This window comes from Sorex araneus, chromosome X (genome assembly GCF_027595985.1).
Source record: "Sorex araneus isolate mSorAra2 chromosome X, mSorAra2.pri, whole genome shotgun sequence".
Classification (NCBI taxonomy): domain Eukaryota; kingdom Metazoa; phylum Chordata; class Mammalia; order Eulipotyphla; family Soricidae; genus Sorex; species Sorex araneus.
The window spans coordinates 42,169,148-42,192,845 of record NC_073313.1 but is presented as its reverse complement, the minus strand read 5'-3'; the positions used below and the strand labels follow the sequence as shown (position 1 = coordinate 42,192,845).

General features: G+C 43.4%; 1 protein-coding gene across 6 annotated transcripts in view; it reads left to right on the top strand.

The window, feature by feature from the left end:
- The window catches only part of MED14 (mediator complex subunit 14), a 69,909-nt gene extending 46,648 nt beyond the window's left edge, over positions 1–23,261 (top strand). For 2 of the 6 annotated variants that reach the window (XM_055122538.1, XM_004612944.2), the window contains exons 19-31: positions 647–738; positions 2,012–2,164; positions 2,475–2,744; positions 4,176–4,313; positions 6,499–6,610; positions 9,162–9,293; positions 11,029–11,211; positions 13,264–13,499; positions 15,740–15,919; positions 16,012–16,119; positions 17,720–17,845; positions 18,425–18,617; positions 21,181–23,261. In XM_055122538.1, coding sequence (XP_054978513.1) covers positions 647–738; positions 2,012–2,164; positions 2,475–2,744; positions 4,176–4,313; positions 6,499–6,610; positions 9,162–9,293; positions 11,029–11,211; positions 13,264–13,499; positions 15,740–15,919; positions 16,012–16,119; positions 17,720–17,845; positions 18,425–18,617; positions 21,181–21,254 — 1,997 coding nt within the window. In that variant the 3' untranslated portion in view covers positions 21,255–23,261. Of the gene's footprint in view, positions 1–646; positions 739–2,011; positions 2,165–2,474; positions 2,745–4,175; positions 4,314–6,498; positions 6,611–7,146; positions 7,188–7,706; positions 9,294–10,764; positions 10,792–11,028; positions 11,212–13,263; positions 13,500–15,739; positions 15,920–16,011; positions 16,120–17,719; positions 17,846–18,424; positions 18,618–21,180 lie in introns of those variants that run through there. The other 4 variants (XM_055122539.1, XM_055122541.1, XM_055122540.1 and 1 more) reach the window with 4 other exon arrangements.
- Positions 23,262–23,698: the final 437 nt, after the last annotated feature.

The following is a 23,698-nucleotide window of genomic DNA, read 5'->3' as shown; positions in this document are numbered from 1 at the left end:
ACAGAGCCAGGAGTAAGCCCCACGCACCGCAGGGTATGGTCCAAGTTCCACACCCCCTACCCCACTGCAGCAAAACCCATCACTGTATCACTGTCATCCCACAGCAAAACCGATACCTAAGAAATTTAATAGGGCTAATAGAGGTTGATTCTGGAAAAAGGAAACTGAAGTCTAAGGTATAAGGGAAACTTACTTTTCATCACATATACTTTTAGAGTTCTTATTCATTTATTCATGCATTTCTTTTCGGGTTTGGGGTCACACCTGGCAGTGTTCAGGGCTTACTCCTGGCTCTGCACTGAGGGATCATTCCTGACAGGGCTCAGGGGACCCTCTGTGGAGTCACGGACTGAACCTGGGTCACTTCACTAAATATCTGGATTTATATATATATATATATATATATATATATATATTTCTTTTTGGGTCACACCCGGCGATGCACAGGGGTTACTCCTGGTTCTACACTCAGGAATTACTCCTGGTGGTACGCAGGGGACCATATAGGATGCTGGGATTCGAACCCAGGTTGAATTAAATTACCTTTTTATTTAGGCATATAATACCAAGATGGCTTTTTTTCCAAATATCTATTTTAACATTTTGTGTGTATAAACTTTATCTCCTTTTCCATTTGTTTGTATAGACATACCAGCTCACCTGAATATTTTCTCAGAAGTTCGTATATACAATTACCGGAAACTTATCTTGTGTTATGGAACCACCAAAGGAAGCTCAGTAAGTCTATCAGTTAATTTGAAGATGAAGTTGCTCAAATAAATCATTTAAAATATCAATAATTTAAATTATGAAAATTTCCTTGAAATGATTGAAGGCTCAAGTAAAAATGAGAGAAAATATGGTAAATTTTAAATTCTTTGCTTATCTGAAAGGAAAGGGAGCGAGAAAATGTATGCCATAGAGGCAGACTGGGGGAAGGTTGGCGGCTGGGAAACTGGGGGTGTTGGTGGCAGGAAATGCACGTTGGTGAAGGGGTGGGTGTTGGGATATGGTAGGATTGAAACCCAAACACGAACAACTTTAGAACTGTGTATCTCACAATGATTCAATTAATTTTTCTTTTTAAAAGAATGAAAGAAAAGGATAAATACTTCACTGGAAAGTATAATATGCCTTAACTTTAATTTTTTTTTTATTTTGGGTCACACCTGGCAATGCTTAGGGGTTACTGAGGAATCACTCCTGGCAGTGCTCAGGAGACCATTATGGGATGCTGGGAATCGAACCCAGGTCTGCCGAGTGCAAGGCAAACACATACCTGTGGTACTATCTCTCCGGCCCCATGCTTAACTCTTTAAAATTAAAAACAAATGTATACCCTCTTTGAAGGGGTATGTAAGCTAGAAGGGTTTGGGGGCAAAGTAAGAAACTTTCCATATTTCATATATTTCCTGTCTTAGAAACATGATAACTGTAATGAAGATTATGAATGATTTCAAATACGGTTTGTCTATGTTTTTTGGGCACATGACTGTTAACATTGTTGCTCTTGAACTTTTCCCCTACCGCTGTCCTGTCTCTCTGGCCTCCTGACTCAAGTATTTTTTAAATCCGTAAGCTAAAGGTATCTGCTGGGGACCTTTCTCTTTATGTCTGTGTTCAGTAAGAAGACAAGTGTTCTTCAACTTAAAAGAAAAATGGAAAATAGACACAAATGATGATTTTTCTAATGATTAATTTCAAAATTCTTCATTAGGAAGCCAGAGATATAACTTAGCAATAGAGTTCAGTCCTTAACACCATAAAAAAAAGTCTTCTTCAGGACCTCCTCTGTTGTCTTTTGTAGAAGTGGGCTATCTGTCACACACATGAAGAGGGTATATCAGTGGGTATGACCACCCATAGTACCTGCACAGGGAGTCCAGTCTTACGAGTGGCTTTCAGAACAGATCCATAGCTGGCATTTAATGTGTAAACATTTTCTGTTCTGTACTTGAGCCTTTTCTTTCTCTGCTTCTGAAAAAAAAATGTCATTTTTTTAAAACTTTAGATTACTATCCAGTGGAATTCCATTCATCAGAAATTTCACATTTCTTTGGGAACTGTTGGCCCAAACTCAGGTTGCAGTAATTGTCACAATACCATTCTCCACCAGCTCCAAGAAATGTTCAATAAAACACCAAATGTGGTTCAGTTGCTACAGGTAAGTTTATTCTCTCCTTTAAAAAACAAACACCTTGGTCCTTATGTGAAACTCAAGGCATCATGCATCATGTGGCTTTAACTTGTTTTTAATGTATTGGATGCCGTTGTCTCTTTTTATGTTGCACTCTTCTTGGAGAAATTTCTTTGTTTCCAAGTGTACCCTACTCTGTATTCCCTTCAAAGAAAAGTTGTTGGGGATGTGCCAGAAGGACATATTTGTGACAATTTCCATGTAACAGATGTCAAAAATTCTGAAGTTGAAGCATTGTACAGACACCAATTGCTCTCGCTGTGTTTGTTCCTTACAGGTACTATTTGATACTCAGGCTCCGTTAAATGCCATCAACAAACTTCCCACTGTGCCGATGTTGGGCTTAACCCATAGAACCAACACTGCGTACCAGTGCTTCTCCATTCTGCCACAGTCCTCCACCCACATCAGACTGGCTTTTAGGAACATGTATTGCATTGATATTTACTGCCGTAGTCGAGGAGTTGTGGCAATACGGGACGGTGCTTATAGTCTTTTTGATAATAGCAAATTAGTTGAAGGTTTTTATCCTGCACCAGGACTAAAGGTAAACAGACTTTAGTGTTATAAGCCATGGGTAAAAAAGATATATATGATAGTTCCTTTGAGGTGGAAATGATGAGGAACGGCAACCAAATTTTGCTCAGTAAGTTTCAGTGTTAATGCATCATCCCCGCAGCTTCATTCTGAAGGAGCTAGAAGTTCTCTTTTTTTGGGGGGATGGGGTGTTTGGAGACTCTAGTTAGTAGTTCTTAGGGCTCTTCTTGGCTCTGTGTTTAGGAGTGACTCCTGGTAGTGCTCAGGGGACCTTAAGTGCTGGGGGTTGAAACTGGAGCCAGTGGGGTGCAAGGGAAGTGCTCTGGTCCCAGAGCTGGAAGTTCTGATGAAGTGTTGTACCTGGGCTGAAGAGATAGTGCAGGGGTTAAAGTGCTTGCTTTATATCCCACTGGCCCTGTTTTAACTCCCAGCCCTGCATATGGTCCCCTGAGTGCCACCTGGGGTCACTCCTGAGCACATAACCCTGAGCATTCCTAGTTGTGGCCCCACCCCCACCAGAAGTATTGTGCTTATGCGTATAATATGGGAAAAAACGTTTTTTTGTTTCCTTACACTAGGATGAGCATAGTGGAAGATACTGAAGAGTAATGTTTGCTATTTGGGACTTTTTTGGGGGGTGGGGGGTTGGCTCTCAAGCAATGCTTAGGAGGTCTTGGGGCCCCACCAGCGATTCTCTGTGTTGTCTGCTCAGCTCAAGGGCCTGAGGATGTGATGCTTCTTAGGGCCACACCCAACAGTGCCAAGGGACCACGTGTCTGGATTTAAACCCAGATGAGGAAACAGGCCAGGCATGCACTATAACTCCCGTACTATCTCCCAATCCGAAGAAACTTTTAAAATAGTCTTTATTTATCATTGACTGATTGGAGGTTTATCATCGATGCAGTTCAGTCACGATTCCCTCTTGTGTACATCCCCCCTTTTCTTTTTCGTACCATTCCTGGTGGTATTTAGGTTTGATCTTAGGCACCAGCAAAAAAAAAAAAAAAAAGCAACAATATAGAACTCTCACTAAATCAGCAAATTTTCAAGTCACTGGTTACTTATATAACCAACATACAATATTATAAGGTAATTCCCACCTCACCTCAAATCAGGTCAGAGGTAAATAAAAAGTATGTAGATTTTAACCTAAAAGTCAGAATATGTTTCTTCTTGTTTTGGTTACATGCTAATCTGGTTGATACAAATTTAAAGACTTTAATGTTTCTATTCGATTCTCCTGAATTTTTTCTTCCAAGCCTCCCTGGCTCTCTTCCAGGTTCTCTGAACACTAGAAACCATGTATCAAACTCTTATTTCAGAGATGAACACGGTGTGTTGGTTTTTTTTTTTTTTCTGTTAAAATGTTTTGAGTGCTTAAGAGTCTCTTCTGGAAGCTAGATAAAGTCATTTTGGTTGTATCCGTTTCTGTTCGTAGACATTCCTGAATATGTTTGTTGACAGCAATCAGGATGCTCGAAGACGGTCTGTCAATGAAGACGATAATCCCCCTTCTCCCATCGGAGGGGATATGATGGATTCTTTAATCTCCCAGCTCCAACCACCGCAGCAACAGGTGATGTCTCGCTAAAGATTCCAGCGGTCCCACGTTTGTGGAACATAGGAGTCTGTGGGTGTCTGGGCTTCTTTATTGAAAGGTGAGGAGGTCTTTGATGGACAGAAGCTTTCAGGAATCCTTATGAAAGAATAGTGACAGAGAGAGGAGGCTTTCAATGATGGAGAGTGAGTAAGTAGTACTGGAAAAAATATTGCCTTGAGTGCATGAGAAACTTGTGCTCTTGGTGGGGCCAGAGCAATAGTACAGCAGGTAAGGAGCTTACCTGTATGTGGCCAAGCCGGCTTCGGTTCCCAGCACACCATATGGTCCCCCAAGCCCTGCCAGGAGTGACCTGTGAGTGCAGAGCCAGGAAAGAACCCCTGAGCACAGTTGGGTGTGCCCTCGCCACCTTCCCAAAAATAAATAAATAAAGTGCTGGTGGGCAGTCACCCAGGTGCTCTTGAAGGAGGATAGCCGCTGATGGCCAGAAGCCACAGAAAGAGCGTTGAGCATCAGTTGGCATCACAGAAACACAAACTGAAACCATGGTGATATCATTTTACCAACCCACAAACCTGACAGGGAAACATTGAAGGCAGAGGATGTATCCCTGGTAGAGCACAGGCTTCCCAAGGCTCTGGGTTCGATCCCCAGCACCATTAAAAGAGAGAAAAAGGAATAATATTTGACAGCGTTTGGTATCAGGAACAACAAAGACTCATTTTCTATTGGTGGTTATGGAAAATGGTCTTAGTACTTTGTGGTAGTGGTCTGCAGTGTTCCAGAATGCTAATGTATGCGCCTAAGATTGCATAGTACTACTCTTACGTCTCAGTGCATCAGAAGTGCCATCAAAACCAACAAGGATTTTTAAGGCAACATTATGTACCTCAAATTGTAAACAACTCAAATGTATAACAGCAGTAGAATGAGTATGATGGAATACTTCACAGAAATGAAAAACCAGACTATTAGTTGCCGAAGTGATCATACAGGAGGTAGGGCGTTTGCCTTGCACGTGGCCGACCCGGGTTCAATCCCCAACTTCCCATATTGTCCCCTGAGTGCAGAGCCAGGAGTTACCCTGAGCATTGCCGGGTGTGACCCAAAAAGAAAAAAAATGCATCGTGATCAATTTGACAGGCATAGTAAAGAAACCAGACAAAAGGTGATGATACTGTCAGTATTTCTATGAAATGTAAAAACAGGCCAAATCAAGCTTGAGTGAGTGATGGAGACTCGATGGTTCCTATCTATGTAGAAGTGATCAAGACTTGGAGGTTGTGTGAGGAAGGTCTCTGGTAATGTTCTTCAGCATCTTTATGTTTGGTGGAATTTCATTAAACTGTGTAAGGCTTGTTTTACTCCCTGTGATTTGTGCCTTGATTAAAAAAAAAGACTAGATGGGGGTTTGAGTTAGTATAGCAGGTAAGGTGCAAGCAGCCTGCCTGAGTTTGATCCCAGTAGCACATAGGGTCTGCTGAATCCCACCAGGGGTGACCCTGACCACAGAGCCAGGAGTCAGCTCTGAGCACTGCCAGGTGTAGCCCAAACCACTCCCCCACCCCCACCCCTCTCCCCAATAAAAATAGACTAGAAAGAATAATGTTGCTTTAGGTTTTTCATAACTGGAGATAAAAGTAGGAAAGGTGAGTTGGTTGACCTGCCATATTTAATCAACTAAAATTCTCCTAAATATGAAAGCCATTGTTTACATCTGCTGAGAAAGCAAACATCTACTTCCTGTTGTTAAACTATGACATGCCATGAAGTGAGTGGGAAAAGACACATTGTCTTTTTAGAGCTGTTAATATGTGGAAGAAATGTCTTCAAATCACTGGAGTGTTAGGTAAATGATGTAGATAAAGTCACTAAAATGGGCAGAGAACATCTTGAGGGGATAATAAGCATTGGTGCTGAAAGGCCAGGAACGGGGTGATTGCTATTTTAAAAACATTCTGGACATCAAGGAGTTTCTAAATCTAACTTGTCAAATTTCTGTGTTTTGCCTTACCTGAAGTCCGCCAAGCCTCTCCAGGAGTGATCCCTGAGCACATGTGTTTTGGCCATTCTTACATGTTACAGTTCCTGTTTGCTAAATAGCAAGTGTATAAAAGTTAGCACTCGAGCTCTTTATTGCGGAAAGCCACACTCCCGCTACACTTGGTTGGCCATGTTTACCAACACTTCATTTTCTTCTCAGCCATACCCCAAGCAACCTGGATCTTCAGGCGCTTATCCACTTACTTCGCCTCCTACATCTTATCATAGTGCAGTTAACCAGTCTCCCTCTATGATGCACACGCAGTCTCCAGGTAAGATACTACTATTTCTGATCGGTCTTAACTGTCAGATCCCAAACACTATGTGTACAAACATGCAGAGACATGCACACAGAGAAGCCCAATGCCCATCACCTTAAACTTCAGAAGAAATTCCTTTTCTGGTCTGGGTGCTAGATACTTGCCATTCCCATACCTGTCACTCATTCATTATTGGCAGGGTTGTGAAATTGGTACTGGTTGGTTCAGGAGCACTCTAAAGGGCCTGAGTTAAGTGGCAGCGTGGTCACTCAGCATTAGAGAAAGAATAAATGACAACTCCAGCTGTCATGCTAATGACAGCATGATCTGTGTCGGAGGACTGTGGGTTGAGTCCAACCCACCAGCTATTTTTGCAAAGAAGTTTGTGTAGAACACAACCACACCAGTTGTTGTAGCTTGTGTGCTAGTAGATAAGAATGAGTGCTGGCAGTGTGCCAAATCCTGTTTTAAGCATTTTACCATTTTACCTATTTAATTCCCACATCAATCCCATGGCCTCAGATCTTATTATTATTCCCATTTTATAGCAGAAAAACTACAACCTGGAGAAGTTGCATCACTTGCCCAGGTAACACAGCTAAATAAGTAAAAATGGTTAAGTCATTGGACATATTTATTGAGTGTAAGGCACTGCATTATGTATTATAGAACATAAAAAATGTTAAATCCTCTGGGTACTCTTGATCATTGCATGACTGAAATGTAAGCACGAAAGTTTGTAATTCTGTAACTGTACCCCACTGTGATTCATTAAAAAAAATTTAAAAAAGAATAAAACTGAATGCCTATATTATATAGAAAACCAAATAAAATTTAATTAAAGACTTAAAAAAATGTTAAACCCTCTTACATAGTAGGTAGTAGAGAATTTTAAATAAAACATGCAGAAGAAAATAGTTCTCGTAATATAGCAAGTATTTTAAATGTTCCTTTTATATATAGTGTTGGTGGCCGTAGCTTCCTCATCAAGAATCCTAAAATAAAACTAATATCCTGTGACTAAATAACCAGCTTTAAGCTCATGTCTTCAGTTTTTTATGTCTCCCATCTAGGCCTCTTCTCTGAACTCAAGTCCTGTATTTTCCAGCTCTCTATTCAGCATATCCACGTAGCTGTCTAGTCAATATCAGAATCTCCGCATGGCTGAAAGTATGAACTCCCCTAACCGAACCTCCCCTCCTGGCTGCTGCTTCTCCCACATGAATACCCCCTCGCAGTAAATGGCCCTTCCTCCCTGCAACTTGCGCCAAAACGTTAGAATAAATCATGCTAGATTCTTTTTTTGCACCCATGTTCATTCAGTTACCTGATATTTTCAGCTCCATCTTCAGAACGTATCCAGAATTGAACCACTTCCCACCGTCTCAGCCTTTACCCTTGCCCAGGTCACTGCCATCTCTCACCTGGATCATCGCTGCTGCCTCTAACTGGCCGTCCTGTCTGTGCCTCCTGCCCAATAGTAAAGTCGAAGTTGATTACACAGCAGCTAGGGTGCTTTCTTTTTCAGAAGACAAGTCCCGAGTCCTCCACTTGAAACCCTGCAATGTCATTCAAGGGAAGCCCTAAGTCCTTCGAGTGACCTTTAAGTCCTGTGTGATCTGGCAACCCCCCCCCAAGCCCCCTCCCCATCACCCACTCCCCCAACCAACCCCTTGCTCATGTAGTCCCAGCTGTACCTTGTTACTGCTGCAGCGTCAAGGTCTCTGCATTAACCTGGAAATATCTTCTGTATGCCTGAAATAGCTTAATGTTTTAGCCTTCAGAGTCTCCATGTTTCAGCTGCACAGCCCCTTCTTAGGGAGGCCTTCTCAATTGCTGTTTTACAAAGAACCACACTCTCCACCACCACTCCACAATTTCCAACCCATTCCCTCGCCCTCTTTTTCTCCAGATCATTGACATAACTGTTCGTCTCTCTCATTGTGCCAGAGTAAAAGCTCTCCAAGAACAGAAATTTTTGTCTCTTTTGTTAGCTGCTGCATCCCCAGCGCTTGGCATGAGTTCAACATTTTATGTCTAGCAGTTGAATGAGCAAAATCGCTGGGTAATTTTTTTTTTAATGCAGACCGTTGGGCAGAGAGATGGTGTGGGATTAAAATGCTTCCGATGCACACAGCTGTCCCCAGTTTCAACCATGGCACCACTTGTGGTCCCCTGAACACCATTCGGTGTGACCCTAAAACCAACAAATCAGGGGCCAGAGAGATAGTACAGTGCCACTACATGGATACAATGCCTGGCACTTACCTATGTTCCCTTGAGCTGGCCAGGTGTAAGCCCTGAGCACCACAGTGTGCCCAAACCCAAACTAAATCAACCCCCCCCTCCCGCCCCAGTCAGATTACTATAAGAGCTAGAATTGGGGTCCCATGGAATTGATCTCTTTTTTGGCAATAAAATTGTTCCAGTTTTTCCCTTGTGCTATTTATGGGAGCTTTACTAATTTGTTTCTTTAGTCTGTAGAGTCATAACTTGGGGTCCTTTGGGGTTCAGGACATAGTATGTGTCCTGAGGGTCATCTATAATTATTTTCCTTTATTAGGAAATCTGCATGCCGCCAGCTCCCCCAGTGGGGCTTTGAGAGCCCCATCACCAGCGTCATTTGTTCCAACTCCTCCCCCATCCTCGCATGGACTCTCAATAGGACCAGGGGCCAGTTTTGCTAGTCCACATGGTGAGTCCACACATGGAATTCGTGAAAGCATCCAAATATGGAAATACTTTTTCTCAAAACATTTTCTCCGTGCAAAATGAGCACTTGGATAGAAGGGAAATAGCTAAAGAAAATCATTTTTCTCATCCACCCCACTCAAGAGTGTCAGGGGGTTGTCTGCTTTGGATGCTTGCTTCCCCCCACTCTGCCTTGCTCTTCCTGTCATGCGCCCCCTGCTGGCCTGTCTGATTGCATCGCTATTGCTTCTGTGCTCTGCCCTGTCCACTGGCTTTCCTGTTCAAACTCTTCTCCCCACTTCCAAAAGAGATGTGGACCCTCCCATAACATTGCCCTCTCATTGTTTGGAGACTTGAATTTTCCACGTTTTCACTCACAGGTCCTATTTTGAGTTGGTTCCAGTAGCTAAATAATAGAAGAGTTAGCCAGTGAAATGGGTCCTTTATGCCACCACCCACCTAATGACTCGGCAGAGGCATCTAGGCTGTTAAGTTCTCATGTTCTTGCAGAAGTGTTTGATACATATACCCGCAAATACGTGTCAGTGTGCTTTCCCCTCTGCACACACATGGCAGCATATGGAAACAGCACATACTGCACATGGTGTTTTGTGCCTTGCCTTCCTTCCCCCCACCCCCACTCTCCCATGATGTCTCATAAAGCTCATGCCAGATCCGAATCTAAAGAGCTCCTGGGGCCAGGGATGGAGCTCAGCTGTAGAGCACTTGCCTTGCAGCATTGAATTGGGAGAGAAAAGAATGATTTTTATAGCTGTGCAGCATCTGTGATTTCCTATTCATATTTGCAGAAACATTTTTTTTTGTCAATAACACTATGCCATTCTACTAAATGACTTAGCATTCCCGTATTTGGGCCAGACCATTGTTTGACCACTCCCCAATTACTGTGTGCTTAGAGTGTTTCCGTTTTTCTCACAATGAATGGTGTCATCTCTGATCACGTCCATGATTAGTTCCTTAGGTAAGTTCCTTGAAGTGAAATGATTGTTTCAAAAGCATAAGGAGTTTTAAAACTTTCACATTTCTAACTGCTCACCTTGAGAGGCCAATTCAATTTCCTCTGACATCATTCAAAAAATGTGTTTTCCTTCATCATTACCACCATGGGGTACTATGACTTGAAGAAGATCTTGGTCATTTTGAGAAGTGGGAAAAAAAAACCTATACCTGATTGTGTAATGTGCACTTTTGGATTAGTAAAACGGAATCCTTTTTCAAAATATATGTGCAGGAGGAAATTGAAATAGCAAATTCCTCAGGAAGTTGCCGCTTTCAAAACCCAATTCTTGGTTCATTTCTTAGTCATTGTAGCCTTCACCAAACAGAGAAAGTGGAAAACTTCCTCTCCTCTCAACTTTCTCTCAGTAGAATGAAAGAAGTCTGTCAGGATTAGTTGTAAAATAATGTGATTTCTGCTCTTGAGATTACTTTGCTTATTTTCAAACATTTCATAGATTTCAAACATTGGAGCCTGTCTGAAGGTAAATTTGCTCTTTTCTCAGTCATTTTCTTGATTTTTGTAGCATGTTTACAAAAGCCCATATACACTGTACAAAATAGAGATTTGTATGTGTGATGGCAAGGAGCATCATGCTTCAGTGCATGATCTTAATAAGAGAAAAATAAAATTTTATCCCTCGGAGGATGCAAATGTTGTCAAATACTTTTTGGTTTCCAAAAACACAGGTTTTGAAAACCATGTGTTTTATTCTTTACAGGAACCCTAGACCCCAGTTCTCCATACACAATGGTGTCACCTAGTGGACGAGCAGGGAACTGGCCAGGGTCTCCTCAAGTGTCTGGCCCATCATCAGCAACACGCATGCCTGGAATGTCACCAGCCAATCCTTCACTACACTCTCCAGTTCCAGATGCTTCCCATTCCCCCAGAGCTGGAACCAGTGAGTATTATCAACAGTTTTAGGATCATTTGTTATATAACAAATGACCCTTTTCTTTCCAGCCTCACATTTGATAGACAGCATACTTGTTGAACAGGGATACTTATAACTTAAACTTTTCTCCATTTAGTAAATCAGATAGTAGTCATTAATTTGCAAAGGCAGGCCAAATTTGGGAAAAGCATTGCCTTCTAAGTGCCAGTCTCTGTTATGACTTCTGACATAAAAGACACCTAAAAGTAAGGAGCCAGGGATGTAGCCTGAGCGGTAGAGTACATGCCAAGCATGTGCAAGGCCCCTGGTACCTGGTGAACGCCCAAGGGCCCTCCAACATGGCATTCCTCCTGCCCCCCCCCCCAAAAAAAAGGTTACATAAAGTTAACGGTTAACTAGCAAGGTCATGCAAATAGAAGAAAACAAGTTGTACAAACATGTTAGCTTTATTATATAACGTGTGCTTGTGTGTGTGTGGGGGGAGAGCCTCCTGTGCACTGTTAGGGACCCAGAGAACATGCCTAAAGATACTGATTGGATGCTAGAAGCTGAAGATGTAGTACTGTTCAGGCCCAGCGGTGGTGGGGGCCACCAGGGCTACACTCAGTACACTCAGTAGTTCTTTTTTTTTTTTTTTTTCTTTTTGGGTCCCACCCAGCAATGATCAGGAGTTACTCCTGGCTCTGCACTCAGGAATTACTCCTGGCGGTGCTTGGGGAACCATATAGGATGCCGGGGATGGAACCCGGGTCAGCCGCGTGCAAGGCAAACGCCCTACCCGCTGTACTATTGCTCTGGCCCTACACTCAGTAGTTCTTTTTTTTTTAATTAATTTATTTTTTAATTAGTGAATCACCGTGAGGGTACAGTTATAGATTTATACATTTTTGTGCTCGTGTTTCCCTCATACAATGTTCGAGAACCCATCCCTTCACCAGTGCCCATTCTCCACCACCAATAAACCCAGCATCCCTCCCACCCCCCCAATCCCATCTCCCCCCACCCCACCCTGCCTCTGTGGCAGGGTATTCCCTTTTGTTCTTTCTCTCCAACTGGGTGTTGTGGTTTGCAATTGGGGTGTTGAGTGGCCATCGTGTTAAGTCTCTAGTCTACTTTCAGCACGCATCACCCTTCCCCCGCTGCACTCAGTAGTTCTTGAGGGGACCATGTGGAGCGGGGATCCAAGTCTGGCCCTGAGCTATCTCCCCAGCCCTGTGTGTATATGTTATAGGGTGTTGGAAGCATGCAGCCACCTCCAGCAGTGCTCAGCAGTGTGGAGTCAGGGATCAGACTCAAGGCTTCATGCGTGTCAGGCATGTGCTTTGCCACTGGAGCTGTCTCCCAGCCTCACTCTGTGGCTCTTAGTGCCTTGAAACAATAATCAGGCATTATCTCACCCTTCTGCATCTTAGCAGTGTAGATGAACCCCCAGTGGGTGATCCTTCCAGGGCTGGCGGGCTCTTGTGCTGCTGTCATCTGTTCCTGTGTTGCCTGGGGCCTGGCTGCTCTGTGTTTGCCCCAGCTGGCATGGATCCGTGTGGTCTCACACATGATGGGGGGGGGGGGGGGGGCGCTTGCTTACTGGGTCAGTGGACAGGGTTCCCAGACCATGAAAGTCTAGGCTTACAGTGCCACCGCACTACTGCCACTGCCTTCCGCAATATTGCTGCAGGTCACACAGCCAGCCAAGATTCCAGGCTGTAGCCTAGACTTCAGTCCTTGAAGGAATCACTGCAGGGTCACGTGGCACGGGGCCTGGCTGCCGGGAGGAGAACAGCTGTTCTTTCTCTTGTTTGCTTTGCATTTGGGGGCCACTCCCGGTGGTGTCCGGGGCTAACTTCAGGCTCTGTGCTCAGGGATCACTCGGGGATGGGCTCCAGGAAAGGTGCACAGCTTACCTGCTGTGCTGTTTCTCCAGCCCCTACATCTAGCATTTGTTTTGCTGAAAGGACTCCCACAAGGAGTCCCTCAGACAGCACAGATTGCCTTGGCTGTCAAAGGTGTCTAATGAATGTAAATGTGAGCGAATTGACACATGTTCGTTCCTTCCCCTCTAAGGTTCCCAGGGAATGCCAACCAACATGCCTCCGCCTCGCAAACTACCTCAGCGTTCCTGGGCAGCTTCCATTCCCACCATCCTCACTCACAGTGCCTTGAACATTTTACTGCTGCCCTCTCCAACTCCAGGCCTCGTGCCTGGCCTGGCTGGCAGTTACCTGTGTTCTCCACTTGAGAGATTCCTGGGATCCGTCATCATGAGGCGACACCTTCAAAGGATTATTCAGCAGGAAACGGTATGTGTTACCTAGGAGATATGTAAGTGCCCATGGTCAACGGGGGTCACTTACATTTGGCCCCACAAAGCAGGATCTGGACGGTAGTGAAATTTCCCTCTCTTTTTTTAACCAGGTTGTTAAAAGGCTGCTTTCCCCCCTGGTCTAGCATTGAAAACAAGGGACTCCACCCTTTTCTTTTCCACTCTTCTGTGAACATATTCCAGCTTCGCTTGCCTTGTGGTGCTGTGGCTAGTGTGGGCCTGGGCCTGGGTCTCCCCCTAGGCCCGGTCTGTGACGTGGCGGCGAGTCGTGGCCTCTGGAACGGTTGGCCGTCTGCAGTGCCCTAGCAGGCCGGCTGGCGTGGAACGGGTGCCTCCACTGAGAGATTATTTATTCCCGCAAGGATGAAAGCTGATTTTCAATGCCATGACGACTGAGTTGATTTAAAACCTTTCCAGAAAGAACTGTGACCTACCCTGTGGTGATATCCTGAGGAGCCAGTTTGCTGTTGAGAACACTAGTACAGCTTGGCCTAATTTCTTCACCTTTATTTTGATGCTCATAAGAATTAATAACCACCTGTCTCCATCCACAGTGGGGGGAGCAGGGAGGTATTTTCTGTCAAGTCCTTAGTGCGTCTTGCTCTTCAGTTCCATGGCTGTCAATAATTATTGTTGTTGTTGATACATGTGTGTGCTAATGAGGTCGTCAGAATAGGGAGTATTTAAAATATTTGCTCCATCAAGCCCTTTGGGCAGCTTTTATGTCCAGATTCAAAAGAAATGAATCTAGCATAAATAGACTCAATTAGCATTTAGAGCGATAGCCATCACACCTATAATCTTGCCTCACCTTTGCCACTTACATGCTGGGTAGGCTTTCAGCTTCATCCTTTCCTGTGCATATTTGGCTAGAGCAGAGTCCATTAAACAATGGGCCAGAGGGGCCCAGTCCACACCCCCCACCCCATCTTCATTCCAGTGGCATCAGCGGCACCACCAGGTAGCCTAAAATGCCATTCTCTGTTCCTTCACAGAGAGCTTGCCAGTACCTGGGTTGCTCTACGGTTTCAGTCCAGATGGAGCAGTTTATAATTGTCCTCTCTCTGTCTCTGTGTGTGTGTGTGTGTGTGTGTGTGTGTGTGTGTGTCACTCTCTCCTTTTTTTTAATCACTTCCTGTGGAAAATTTTAAACATACACAGAAGTAGAAAAAATACTCTCCTCCCCCTCCTCCTTTCAATCAGGAACTCATACGGCTATTGTTTCATTTGTAGCCACTTAGATTGTTTGGCAGCAAATCTGAGGCTTTTCATTTGTCGCTGCATTATCTTTATCATCAGATACTGAGTGAAATTTACCGGTTTTGTCACAGCTTTTGCAATCAGTGAAAACCCAAATGAGCATTTTTCCTCTGCAGTGGAAGGGATGCCTGGGATTAAACCTGGGGGCCTTATACGTGCAAAGCATTTGTTCTGCCCCTGAGCACAGTCCCTGGTCAGCTACTATTTGATTTAGGGGGTAGGGGGCGGGAAGGAGTGCTTTGGTTTGGGGTCCACATCCAGCTGTGCTCAGGGATAATGCCTGGCATCTCCAGGCCATTTGTGGTGCTTGGGATGAAACCCAGGTAGACTGTGTGCAGGGGCAGCACCCTGCCCACTGTGCTAACTAACGCTCTGTTCCCCTGGGCTTATTTTGTTTTGTTTTGCTCAGCCTGGTGATGCCAGCCTGACAGTTCATCACCCAGGCCAGGCCGTACAAGGCTGCATGCAGTGGTGCGGGGGGGGGGGGGGGGGTTAGGAAGGCACTGCCTTCCCCACCACAACTGTTTTTTGGCTCCTATGCACAATTGCTTATCTCTCCACTTGTCCTTTCACCATTTGTTGGATAAACCAAGTCGTTTGTTTTCTACTGTCTGGATTGTCTGGTCGCATCCCTCGGGAATCTGCAGGCTCCTCACCCATGTTTGCAAAGTATTATTTAATTCTGACTTGGCATTGAATGCAGATTGAGGATTGTTGTTGTTTTGCAAGACTATTCCTAGGCAATGTGAGGTTCTTCCATCAAGAGACATAAAACTTCCTATTGCCTTTCTTCTGCCATGCTGTTAGCTCAGTGCCAAAGATTCCTTTGACTTAGAACAGTTACCAACTTGGTTGTTTTCCTTCAAAAATTGTTCTCTAGGAAACAATTTTGTCTTCTCTGCATGGCTTGCAGGTTGTCTCACATTATTGATTTGATGCATCCTTCTTGTTTTACAGCTACAGCTGATAAATTCCAATGAACCCGGAGTGATCATGTTCAAGACAGATGCACTGAAATGCAGAGTAGCCCTCAGTCCCAAAACCAACCAAACGCTTCAGCTCAAAGTGACCCCTGAGAATGCCGGGCAGTGGAAACCTGATGAGCTGCAAGTTTTGGAGAAGTTCTTTGAAACAAGGGTATGTATTTCTAAGTTCTTCCTTTTAATGTAATCAGGGAAGCAGAAGAGCCAGCATAGGTGAAGAATAACTTACTTTGTTTATCCTTGTAGGTTGCAGGACCCCCATTCAAAGCCAATACGTTAATAGCCTTCACCAAGCTGCTAGGAGCTCCCACACACATCCTCCGGGACTGTGTGCATATTATGAAACTAGAGCTGGTAAGTTGCAGAGCCACAAAATTAGGGCAAAGGTCTCCTGGAGGAGGTTGGAGTTGATGAGAGCAGTGCCAACTCATTTTTACCCCTGGATGGATACATTTCCATTTCTTGCTAAAATTCGCTTCGTCTTGAATAAGTTTTACGGTCCCCTTGTACCTTTTGAATTTAGTGGGAAATGGCCCGTCTAACCATCTGCTCCACCCTCCGACAGCAGGAGTTAACCCGTGGCTTGCTCTTAGAAAAGCATACACAGATCATATACCATATACTTCCCCATTCTTAGAAAATGAATCCGCCCAGGATTTCTTCTAATACTGTTATTAATTCATTTTCTTAATTAATCCATTTAAAATATATCCTGAAGGGCCATGCATGTGGCTTAGTGGTAGGGAGCACTTGCCTTGCATGTATATTTTGACCCTGGGTTCGATTTCCAGCACCACAGATAAATATCAATATGCATATATATCATGGTGTTGGCTCTGAGGTATGGATCCGATTTTTTCAGACACCTCCATTTTCCTTGAAGAATGTATTTTAGAAAATGGCATTCCATGGGAAGATTATTTTAAGCCTTTCTTTATATTATAGTTCATTTAGATGAGATGCAGTTGGCAGCTGGTTGTACTTTTTGGCTCTTCCAGTAGTCCTTACATTTTATTCACACCCGGCTGTGCTCAGGGATTACTCCTGGCTCTGTGCTCCGGGATCACTCCTGACAATGCTGGGGATTGAACCAAGGTCAGCCATGTGCAAAGCAAGCACCCTACCTGCGGCACTATCGCTCTGGCCCGATAGTCCCTTCACTTTCATGTTTCTAATGTTCTTTGAAGTAATTCCAAATCCACCACTCCTTTCTTTAGCTGGTGTTTTCCTACTAATATTGGTAGAGCAGTATTCCTTGGCTAATAGCCTCAACACTTGACTTCCTCTGTGGCGGACCACTGGGAGCATTTATGTCAAAAGGACCTCAATTCAAGCTTCTGAAGGAGTAAATATGTGGCTGAAAAAAGCACCAGTGGCTGTAACTTAGAGTTATTGGCACCGTTTGCCTAGTTAGTTTTAGAGGAGTTGGAAATGGGGCTGGGAGGTGTAGCTAGGCACTGTTCCAAGGCTTCTGCAGATCAGGTGTTGGGCCCAGAGTGTGGGGTGGGGTGGGGGGAGCAGGAGCAGAGGAGGGCCAACATGTGTCACTGAACAGCTATCAGCCAGCTTTGTCTGGTTGACTGGGAGAGACGTTCCCTGGAAGGGACCCTCAGGAAGCCACAGGAGAAGTGGTGAAGCCTTTAGCTCAGCAGCATCCATGAAAGCAGCGGGAAGACTCGCCGTCAGAGATACTGAGGGGCAGCATCCACTGGCTGCGGGAATTTATGACTGAAGAGGGAGGCACACGCAATGAGCAGCACTTTGCCAGTTAGGCACGTCACCTGCACGTTTCCTTTGGGGAAAAAATACAGCATGTCAGTTCTCTGTACTAAAATGCTGCCTAATCTTTCAGACCCCCGTACTAATTAGAGTATCATTTCAAGTGGTGATATGACTTCATCATGGGTTTTTGTGTGTTTTTTTTGTTTTGTTTGTTTTTTTGCCCCCACAATAGTTCCCTGACCAGGCAACACAACTAAAATGGAATGTTCAGTTTTGCCTGACAATCCCTCCCAGTGCGCCGCCCATTGCACCTCCTGGGACGCCTGCTGTGGTGCTGAAATCCAAAATGTTATTCTTTGTAAGTACCACCCAGTGCTGTGCATGTGTGTGCGTGCCTGTGTGCATGCGCATGTGCGTGTCTGTGGGTGTCACACGCCCAGAAGCTTCCGAAGAAAACAGCCACGTGAGGAGACCAGAGCAACTCTTCGGTAACTGCAGCAATGATATCTTGGTGCCCCACTCTAGAGGCCCGCATTCCTGATTTGTCACATCCGACTCCGGGCACTCCCTGGCCCGTTAGAGACAGAAATGTGTGAGTGGAGGGGGCCGCGTGGTGGTGGGGTGGCGCTGAAACCTTGGCAGGAGTGGTGAGTGTCACACCCATGGCGAAGTGCGGGGCTGGGGAGCCTGCCATTCGAATCACCGTAGTGCACAGCAGTGGCAGTGCGAAGAGGTGTCCAGACAGAAGGATCGACCAACAGAACCGTGTGGCATTGTATCTGGATCCTGATGGTCCCCTGTTGATTACATTTCTCGTCATGTTTCTTTCCTTTCCCCTTGCAGCATCTTAATCTGAGAGTAAATAATAGCACTTTTGATAAACATAGACCGATGTTTTCCTGTTCTTACTGTTTCTCTTCTCTTTGTGTGTCTACAGCTGCAGCTAACTCAGAAAACGTCGGTCCCTCCCCAAGAACCTGTTAGTATTATAGTTCCCATCATTTATGACATGGCTTCAGGTACCACCCAGCAGGCAGACATTCCCAGACAGCAGAACTCTTCTGTTGCTGCTCCCATGATGGTCAGCAACATTCTGAAGAGGTTTGCAGAGATGAACCCACCGCGACAAGGTACTTGACCAGTAGATAGTGTTCTATCGAATATGTGTTTTCAAAGTTCTTTTGAGAGATTGCCCTGTTTCTCCCTCTTCTCCCTCCTTCCCCACTTTGTTCCCCCACTCTTAGTAATAGAGCGCTGGTTGGCTGTCGCCCTCTTAATGTTTGCCTGTCACTTTCCTTCCTTTCTCACACTGGCTCTTCATTTTTTGTCCACGTCTCTGCTGCCTGGACTTTTATTTTTGTTAGTGATTTACTGTTGGACTGACCCAGTTGCTGATGCCAGAAGCTTGTATTTATAGCACACATCGCCACCAAGCCTAGGTTAGGATTGTAGAATTTCCCATGGCTGTGAATTCCTACCCCCCCGTTGATAACCTGCCACTCTGTACGTCTCACCCAGTGGAAATGCATGTTGGTTTCTCATATTTCGTGGTTCAATCATGAACAGAATAATATCATTCAAAGTTCTGTATCTTCGAAATGTTTTGTGAAGAATAAAAGCTGATACAATGGCATCACTGCTTTTTGGGCTTCTTATGTAAGTGTCAGGCGGGTGCAAGTGAACCTTCTTGAAGCTCTCGAACTGAATGTATTCAAGGAAACCAGACTGTTTCTGGCAGACAATGAGGTCCCTTCAATAGTGAAGCAGGCTACGCTTAACACATAACTCCAGGCAGTGCTAAATTTTTGGTTGTAAGACAAAGCTCAGCCAAGAACTTGTCTTTCACTTTGTTCATTTCTAATATCAAGACTATGGAATTTAAATAACAACTTTGCTTATTTCTAATACGAAGGAAGTCCTCTCTGTAACCAGCACATTGGTAGAATCACCTTCTTAAATGAGGGAAAGTTGTTCTCTGAAACATTCTGAGGTACCAAAGTGTCAGCATTCCAAGAAATTCTGTTTTTAGCTATTGGCTCCCCCAGACTGGATACGGTCAACATCCTCAAGTTCTCCCTCAGGGTAGAGTAGAAGCAGTGCGCTGGGCAGTAGAGAAGGGTGTGCTTCTTTTGTTGTAATACTTTCTTCTGCTTCGTAACAGTTTTCTCCTTCCATCCTTTGACTTATCCCTTCTGCCAGCTACAAATAGGTGCTTAAGAATCAGCTGAAAATTATCAGAGTTGTCAAAGTAGCTCTCCCATAGAACTTGGAGGGCACACACCAGTCCTTCACACGCAGATGACTAGCATGATATGATTGTGTCTTGGGACTTTGAAACAAAAAGGAAAGAATGTTTTGGTCCTATTGGACTCATGGAGGTTTTTCTACCTCCCAGTATGATGCAAATGTGATTTTTTCAAAATGGGGCAAGAAAGCTACAATTTCTTACATTGAAGAGATTGTTGAGGTATTTGGGGAGTGGATATTATTATTATTATTATTATTATTATTATACCTATCTAGACTGATTAAACCTTGGGTTTGATTTTCTTCCTGTGAATGAATTTTTTAGTGGTCGGAAAGAAGGCTGCAGCCGCCCCCCCCCCCCACCCCCCGGCACGGGGTCAGTGCGTGTCCTGCCCTTTGCCAGTAGGCATTTCCTCGGTCCAGATCTTCAGCTCACTTGTAGCCACCGCAGTGTTAGGCCTTGCTCTAGGGACAGGATCCAGATTTGGGGTGATCATTTTGGTTTCTCATACTGAAATATTTATGACATTTGCAAGAAGAGGCAGGATGTTTTGTTTCTTTGAGCAAAGGGGAAGCTGAGAGGATGTGACTCATTAGTCAGCCCCCGCGACCCCAAATAAGTCTTGTTTTTGGAGGATGTCTGTGCCATCCTTCAGCCTCCCCCCTTCTTCACCCAAACCCATCACTAGCCCTTCCCGCCCCCACCACCACTCAGTGAAATGCTTTTAAGCTGAAAATCACAGCTTTTTATGTGAATTGATTTTAATACAGAACTCAAGAAGTTGGCCTTGAGATTTCAGAGAAGATGTCAGTGGAAGTCATAGTACTGCACTGTCTAATAGAACTGCCATTAGCCACCTACGGTGATAGAAATTTAGGGCATTGAAATTAAATAAAAGCTGAAAATTGGTTTTTTGGTCACACTAACTACAAGAACCCAGTAGTCGCCACACATATGTAGACTATTTTTCAGAAAGTTCTGTTGGACAGTGCTGTCGATAGACTTTTTCATCTAGTCTTTAAGGCAACATAAGGATACCACTGATGCCTTAACTAATGCATAGATATAAATTTGTTAGACCTTTTCTCTAGATTAAAAACTCCCGCGCAAGTTGTCTATGGCCTTTGAAGCCCAACTTCAAAAGCTTATCCAATGCTTCAGTGTTTCTGTAGAGAAACTCTAGGCATATCTTTTAAAACCCAAACCAAAGTGGGACAGTCCCCAAATTTCCTCACAAGGGAAAAACAAAATCCAAAACAGACAATCTCTGATATTTAACCCCAAAACTTTAATCCCCTATAACCTGTGCAATTAAAATTTAGTCTTTCAATTTGATTTCTAGAGTTCTTGCTAATTTTAGGTTTAATTTCCCCTGCTCTCACCGGTATATTAACATCATCTTTCCTGTATTGCGAATAGCTAATGACCATTTTTCTCTGTTGCAGGTGAATGCACAATATTTGCAGCTGTTCGTGATTTAATGGCTAATCTTACACTGCCCCCTGGTGGGCGTCCATAGACAATATTGTTTTTTTAACCAGGAAGGTTGACAAATGTGACAAAACAACAAAAACAAACAAAAAACAAAACAAAAAAAAATTGAATTCAGCCTTCAATTTTAAAAAGAAAAAGGACTTTTTTTGACTTTTAAGAATTAAATAATCTAAGCTGGCAAAAAATTTCAGGGTGCACTTCTTCCATCAAAAATATCATCTTTTGTATAGTGAACTTGTATAGCGTGTTGAAATGGCGGCACATTTCCATTTCAAATTAGGAAATACACCAGTGTCCGCTTGCCAGTAGTAGGTTTAATATTCTGTTTTATACTATAAAGTTATGGAAATGCCAAACTTGTTTATTTAATTGTTTTCTTATGTTTTGGGTGTAACAGTCCTTTTTTTGGTTTTTATTTTGTTTTTTTAAGGCAGGTCTGTCATTTTTGAATACTGTAAAACTGTGATAAACTTTATATTGAAGCTGTATTTTAATATGATCGCTTTGAAACCTTACATGAAAAATGTTCTGGGAGTTGTTATAAACACATCCCAAAGAAGCAATATTTAATAAACTAGGATAAAAGTGACACTCACTTGTGTGTATATCAGCTCCTATAGAGACCCTTTAGGGCCTCCTTTTATCTTTAACCTGTTGGGGGCCAGTAATTAATTTCTGATAATTCATGTTTGAAGTTTGACCAAAACATCTGCTTCTTTGTTTCAAGGTTAATTTATTTTCTTCGAACATTTCTAAGTCTTTTAGTGTGAGTAGTTCATGGTGATCAAAGATCACAAGTGCTGCAGTCATTCTCATCTGTTGAGGATGAGAAAACTTTTTTTTGTTTGGCAAATTTGGTTTACATGCTACTTTGACATGCAGTATTAATTAGAAAACAAAGAACTTGAATGTTCTACCCTTGCATGAAATTTCTGTGATTTTCCTTTATCTTGCTTAACTTCAACCCTTCGCCTTCCCCGCCGAAGTTGGGGTTGTTTTTGACAACCCCAATTTAATTCATGGTCAACAAAACGATCAAGTGTTTTTGCTTGGAAGAAGCCTGGTGCAGTTCCCTCACTTTGAAGAATCCAGGATCCAGGGCCTGTCCAGGAGTTTCTGGTACTCACAGCTCGGCAGAGCTTCTCTGCGGAGCGTTGTGCTGTCTCTCCTAGACAGTCAGGGACTTGCGTAAGCTTCAAAGACTGTGATCCGAAACCGAGGTCTTCTGGTGACTTGATTGTTATCTGGGGAAGTTTTTTAAAATGCCAATGCCATGTTGAGCTATCTGGTCATGTAATATTGGTTCTTGATGCAATTTTCGATGCCTTGTCTAATTTCATTTTAAGATGATTTTAATGAGTTTCTGTAACTGTCAGCTATCAAATTTTAGTTTCAAGCATCTCACGGCAGCTGTATCATCTGATCTCAGCTTTGCTTGGTTCTCGGATCCTTTCTGGTCAAAGTTGAGGCATTCTTTGCCCTTCTTCTAAGTCTTCCTTCTACTTGGTCTCCTGCTTACTCCTCACTCAATTCTACCACTATTCAGGAGCAGGTGACTGAACTTGTATCCTCACTTTAACTTGTATTCTTCCAGTTTCAGTTCTCCTTGCCCTGGTAATTACATCAGTTTGGCAGTCTGAGACCTCGTTGAATTCAAGGGGCAGTCCTTTTCTATTTGAAACTGAATCCTTTCTTTCATGTAGGAATCTACATGTACATATAAGAAATGTATTTTTATCTGCAGGATAATGTTGTCCCGAATAACTTTAGTAATAGTAAACTTTTCAGGTTTCTTTATGTGTGGTTTTGAAATGTTAGATGATTTTTTAAATTCGATGCATTCAATGAACACTGTCCTCCTAATTGCAACTCATCTCTGAATGCATTGTCCAAATCAAAAGTAACTTACATAGGATTCCGTGAACAGAATTTAATTTTGGTGCTTATGAAGAGTAAACCCATGGATTTGAATTTTAATTTCATGTTTGATACTTGGAATTGGTATATATTTTATTAAAGCTTGAAAACACTAGTATTCAAGTCTTAGATTTCATCCCAAACAATGTCTTTTGCCTCTTTTGTTACCCAGGTTCAAAATATCTGAAATGCCCATAGTGATTTTCCCTAATGGAGGGTGGGTCTAAACATTAAGGGATTTTCAATGTGATTTTAGTAAGTTGAGTCAAATAAAATTCATATGTGTTTCAGAGAACTACCAACTCTCTAATTTTCATGAAGATGTTTTGGATAGTTTTGTTTAGCATTAGCCTAAACTTGAAAGAAGAAATTGGTCCTGATGTACCAACTTCTTTTTTCCATCTGTCGAAATGCCATTTAGAATGTATAGAAATAGGTTCAGAATCAGGGAAGAAAGTGAAAATGTCAGCAGCATATACCGAGTTATTTAAAAATAGCTGAGCCTTATGCTTGAAAATTAACTATTGGGTAAACTCAGTAAAGAAGCAGAAA